Source organism: Vigna unguiculata, chromosome 1, assembly GCF_037176805.1.
Source record: "Vigna unguiculata cultivar grain cowpea cultivar isolate G323 ecotype 2 chromosome 1, ASM3717680v1, whole genome shotgun sequence".
NCBI classification, from domain to species: Eukaryota; Viridiplantae; Streptophyta; class Magnoliopsida; order Fabales; family Fabaceae; genus Vigna; species Vigna unguiculata.
This window is the reverse complement of record NC_140792.1, coordinates 36,239,494-36,245,456: the sequence shown is the minus strand read 5'-3', so window position 1 is coordinate 36,245,456 and position 5,963 is coordinate 36,239,494. Positions and strand designations below refer to the sequence as shown.

Here is a 5,963-nt window from a genome sequence, read left to right as displayed (position 1 = left end):
TCTGACTCTCTGATCGTAATTTAAAATTCAACAAGTGCGATAAGTTGTTTAATTTCCACATAAAGACACACGAATAATAATTACCCATAACCACATAAGCATCTTATATATATGGGAATGACGTGATTCTTGCAAGCTGCAACTGAAACTTTTGTTTATTTCGCCAATTCTGAAGAAGGGTCCTCTTGAAATCTGATACCATCTAGCTGCTCCATGGAAAACTCTCATGTTTGTGAGGGTGGGAGAGGAAGATACTGATTTTTGATGAAAGAGATAAATGTTTATGTTTATTTTTTTTGCTTTTTATTATGATAATAACAGATAATTAAAACAGCAGTATACAATACTAACCATAGAATTATCAAGTACTTAAAGAAAATCTCTTCCTTTTATTTTATTTCCTTGAGAAGATTAGGACTAAGCCGTCAACTTTGGCCATGGTTCAATGTTACTGTATATACATCAGTACTTGGTTGTTTTGGAGTTTGACACCATTATATTCCGTGGAAAATTAGAAAAAGCTCTTCTTAATCGCTGTTCAGAATCTTAACTGGATAGCTCCTACGAAAAACAATTAGTCCTCATACACATACCTACTCAAAACATGTCACTATTTCTTTCTTATTTTAGTTCATAATCTTCCATTTACACCCTCATAACACACTATAAAACAAGTTACACCAACTCAACTTATAATCATTTGAGCTTAACCAAGTTTGTCGAGAAACCATATACCTTGCATCGAACACTTTTCAAACAAACCTGCATCATGGAACAGGAACTCATCATGTTCAAAGGTTCATGGAAAGGCAACAAGAGTTGCTTCAAGTGACGCTGGATATGATCCAAGGATGAGGTGGCGTGCTGCTAATCTAGCAGTAGAGACCACACGCGCTTGGAAGGGACAACATGGTCGTGCGGCGAACTCAGATAACACCTCACTTGATAACGTGAAACTTTCAACAGTTTCATTCGACGTGCCAAGGGTAAACTTAGAACCGTGTCCCACATCGGTCGGGAGCAGAGCAACGTTACACCTGTACCACTACGAGATGATGACGAGGCTAATGCTAGGGATAACCTAAACGACCAGTTTTCGAATTTTATCAAGAGTTCGAAGAAGAAGTTGAGAAGTACATCAAGCATGAGGAAGCATGGTTCCTTCAACAGACGGTGACCATTGATAAACCAGGGAACCTCAAAGAGAGTGATTTGACATGTGGGTCCATCCAATATTCTGTTATATATACTGCATGAAAATAAGATCCTAAGCCATGCAAGCATTATTATACTTTACATTTTTTTCTATTTCAAGCACAGTAAATGTGAAATGTTTATTTGGGGGGAATAATTTCGACTGGTTTATTGTTTGTTTGTAAGAAATTAATATACATTGATGTTTTGTCTTTAATGAAAGGTTTTTGATTAATCTGTAGTGTTTTTATTGAAAGAATAATTAATATCAGTTTATTAACAGGAAGGATCAGAGGGCAGCTATATATAGGAAATGACTCAATGAACATACATACCTGCATTAGACCCAACACCTCTACTTCTTCACCGACTTTAATGACGCCTTGTTCAACACGACCAGTGGCAACTGTTCCACGTCCCTTCATCACAAATGAAAAATATAAAGCAGCTGAAATGATGGAAACCATTGCCCCAATATTTATTTATGTCCATACAATCCAATATATGTAATGAAACAAATGCAGATTTTGAGAGAACTAAGTGTTGAAAATAGAAATTTTGATATTCTCTTTAAGGAAAAAAAAAACAATTATATGAGACAACAGTTTTTAAAGCACTATGTTAAGATTTAAATTACCACTGCGTCATATCATTACAAAGAGCAAGGCCGTAACAAATGCTACCTCCTTTCCTTTTTTATTCTTCAAAAACCCTAGACCGAATTAAGAATTTGAAATTTAAGATTTTGAAATTTTATCCTTCACCTAACTAGAGATTTAGAAGAACAAGAAAGAATTTGTTAAAGTGACCACAGTTACAAAGATGACCGGTATTATAAACATCTATTCCACATATGCTCCAGTGTTCATAATCCCATCTGCTTATGATGTTAAGCACATCAATAATTGCTGTAGTTTGAGTGAACTGAAGGAGCATATAAGGAATTTAAAGCAATTTTAACGTAAACAGAATAGTAGTAAATAGTACTTCTTAAACAGTGTCGTTACCTAAACGGTGTTTATACTGGAGCAGACGGAAAGTGATAGAACATGATAAAAACACAAGACTTACATTACAAATTGTAACAATTTTATAACTGAGGCCATCTTTACTTCAATGAATCTGCTTTCTTCAAAAATTAACCCAAAAAATAAAGTTCAGGTCCTTTTACCTGAATTGAGAACACATCTTCAATTGGCATTAGGAAGGGCTTGTCAAGTTGGCGAACAGGGTCAGGAATGTATGCATCTACAACATCCATTAATTTTAGAATGGCCTGTCTTCCAATCTCGTCATTTGTACCCTGTAAAGCAGACAACGCTGAACCTCTAATGATCGGGATTTCATCCCCAGGGAACTTGTAGAAGCTCAGTAGCTCTGCAAAAAACATTATCATAAAAACACATTTTAGCAAACACAAAGATTACAGAAACTTAAGCAGGTTTATTCATTTTCTGAGCATGGACAAGAGAAGAGAAGCCTTAGAGAAACACCCTACCACGTAACTCCATTTCTACAAGCTCTAACAACTCTGGATCATCAACAACATCAACTTTATTTAGAAAGCAAACAAGAGATGGCACACCAACCTGCATAATACATTTAAAGATAAAATATGTCAATCTAGAAGTAAGGAGAAAGGTGTAGACGTTCTAGGTATATATATACAAACCACATCAGTAGAATACCTACTTGGCGAGCAAGAAGAATGTGCTCCTTGGTTTGAGGCATTGGTCCATCAGGTGCAGATACAACAAGTATACCACCATCCATCTGGGCAGCTCCCGTAATCATATTCTGAAAAAAAAAACAGACAATTATAAAGCATACAGTGAACAAGAATTAATTTGTTATTTAAACTAAATAAAACCATTAGATAAACCATCTAGTAAGTACATCAAGGCAAGCTGGAATGTTAAACCCACCAGCATTCATGGAAAATAGGAATCTGACAAATGCAGCTGTTGCCAATATACAGTGTAATCAATACCTATAAAATATATTTTGTTACAAACTAATCTACTTCCAAATTCCTAGCATAAATTTTCCATCTCATTTTGAAAAGAAGGTCAGGCTACACAAGCACCAAAATATGCTAAATTCCACAATTAACTATTATACAAGGTAAAATTGCTTAAATTTGTTCGCCACAACTTAGCCACCCAGCTTCCGTTAGGCAATTGATAACTCCAATAAAAAAAAACATTCTTAGAGAAACTAAACCAAATTCGAAAGCTTACTTTAACATAATCCGCGTGTCCAGGGCAGTCCACATGCGCATAATGTCGTTTTGCAGTCTCATACTCCACATGAGCCTGAAAACCGAAATATAGAGCAAGCATACATATCAACAGAAAACAACACAATTGATTGCAAGACCAAAAGAGTGCGATTCCATACCGTTGCAATGGTGATTCCTCTCTTCTTCTCTTCAGGAGCCTTGTCAATTTCATCAAAGGCCACAACCTTAGCCTTCCCTTCATCTGCAAGCACCTGATCAAACCTAATTGAGTAATAAACACCAAAACATCCACCTCAACAAACATTTAAACAAAGAGTGAATCAAGACCTTGGTGATTGCCGCAGTTAGCGTGGTCTTCCCATGATCCACGTGTCCAATAGTTCCGACATTAACGTGAGGGTTCCTGCAAAGTCAAACACTAAGATGAACAAAACAAGTAAAAGACATACTAATAACGATTATTGTTACTTGTATATTTTAAATTTTGCGACGAAAAAGAGAAAGCGAGAGTGTTACGTTCTGATGACAGTTGCCATGGATCTCCACCATGGATTGGAATTGAAAGAATAGAAGGAGGTGGAGGTGGAGTCATTGGGAGTAGAGAGAGGAGAACGAGATACGGAAGAGTGGATTTGAGAGGCTAAGGGGAAGAGGCGGCGAGAAGTGGAAGAGGAGTGTCTGAGAAGAAGAGTGGCCATTGAAGAAGTGATGAGGAGAATGAAAATCCCTAACTATGGAGTACAGAGGCGAGGGTTTTAGGAGAAGGAAGACAAAAGCGAAGAGCAGTGAGTGCGAAGAGCGAGGGTTTTAGAATGGGCGCCCGACACCGACCCGTCATATTCGTGCGGCCCAATTCGAGCACTCTCATAATGTTTCGGAGCACATACATACTTCTTTTTTTCTGTTACAAATGTTTTCTTCTTCTTGCTCCGACAGAAAATATTTGAAGTGATTTTTATCTTATTGACTTAATTTAAAGTTTTAGATAAATGTATTAATTCGTGTCTGGTTTAACTTATTTAGTTAAATGGTATCTTTTGGTAAATTTTAGGTATACTTTATGAGAAATAATTCTGTTCGAGGTAGAAAAAATTATATATTAGGATAGGGTTATTCTGGTTCAAAAACTGACCATTTTTCTCTTTATTTTATTTTTTTTATTAAAATGCATTAACCTGTGATAAGTATAAATAAAATGAATAAATAAATTAAAAGATAATTTATGTAATTAAGCACTGTTATTTATATTCAATGTAATATAGGTTTTACTTGTTTGTTTAGTATAGATGCTTTATATTCAACTTTTTTCATTTTGAGTCAACTCTAATTTTCTTTTCTTATTTTTTAAACGAATGTATAGATAGGAGTTTTATACTTTTAGTCGGTATTTCCTCTTTTGAATTTTTAAACGAATGTATATAATTGTTTCTTTGCTTAAAATCATTTGCTTTTGTCAATGAAATCATATAAAATAGTTACGTATTGTTGCTCTTTTGTAAGCAATAAAATATTTTCGATTTTAATGTTGTGATACTTTTCAATTAAATTTGTTTTTTAAGAAACTTTTAAAGGACAATGTTCTTTTTGCATCTTTTACTCCTTATCAATCTTTATTAGTATACTTTGACTTCAATTGAAGGGAGCCTAATGGTTGATTGGATGATTCAATTTCTATTTTAAACTCTCCATTGGTTGATGGAAATATCATGGTGAAAGAAAAAAGAAAAATTTAATGATGGGAAGTTGCTTGATGATGGACAATCTCTATCTTGTACTTCTAAGATTTAGTTTTAGACATGTTCCTACAAAACTTAAGTGCTCATATTTTTGCACTATTATTTTGGTAGACTTCAAGATTTAATAATTTATAATATTTTTGTTGATGTTAATTTTTATTGTATATTTTCTTATCATACATATTAATATGTATGATACAAAAAATATGTAATAAATATCAATATCAACAAAAATATTATAAGTTATTAAATTACAAATTAAAACTTGATATAATGTATCAACTTATATTGAACTATGGATTATTTATAATATTATATATTAGAAAAAATGGTTAAAATTGAATTCGGATATATATATATATATATATATATATATATATATATATATATATATTAATAAATAAGTAAATAAAGGTTAAAGCTTCTAACTAGAACCTTGATCATGCAAAAAATTGTGTTAGGTGTACAAACATATTTAATATTTATTTTATATAACTTAAATCTATATTTACCTGTATTTTTCTATTATATTTTCTTTTTTCCTTTTAATTTACAAAATTATTATCTCGTTTTAATATGATTTTTATTTTATATGATGGTGAAAATAACTATTCTTGTTTTTGTTTTTTGTGTATAGCTTTTTGTTCTCGATTCATTTGAACATATACTTTGCTGGTTGGATTTGTTATTTTGAGCCAATTCCTTCGAGAAATTGACTTTCATACGAATCTTTGAAAACATGAAACAAATTAAAAGTAGAAAACAATTTATAAAATGTAATAGTTTTGCTT

The 5,963-nt window shown here is 32.9% G+C and overlaps 1 protein-coding gene across 1 annotated transcript; it reads right to left on the bottom strand.

Annotated features, from left to right (window-relative positions):
* Positions 1-696: 696 nt before the first annotated feature.
* On the bottom strand, positions 697-4,134 carry LOC146888921 (elongation factor Tu, mitochondrial-like). Its single transcript, XM_085666733.1, has 9 exons — positions 3,953-4,134; positions 3,764-3,839; positions 3,595-3,687; positions 3,435-3,509; positions 2,887-2,991; positions 2,693-2,783; positions 2,366-2,571; positions 1,530-1,613; positions 697-762 (listed from the first exon to the last, which is right to left on the bottom strand). Exons 1-9 carry the CDS (start codon positions 4,132-4,134, stop codon positions 697-699), a joined length of 978 nt encoding a protein of 325 aa, XP_085522859.1.
* Positions 4,135-5,963: the final 1,829 nt, after the last annotated feature.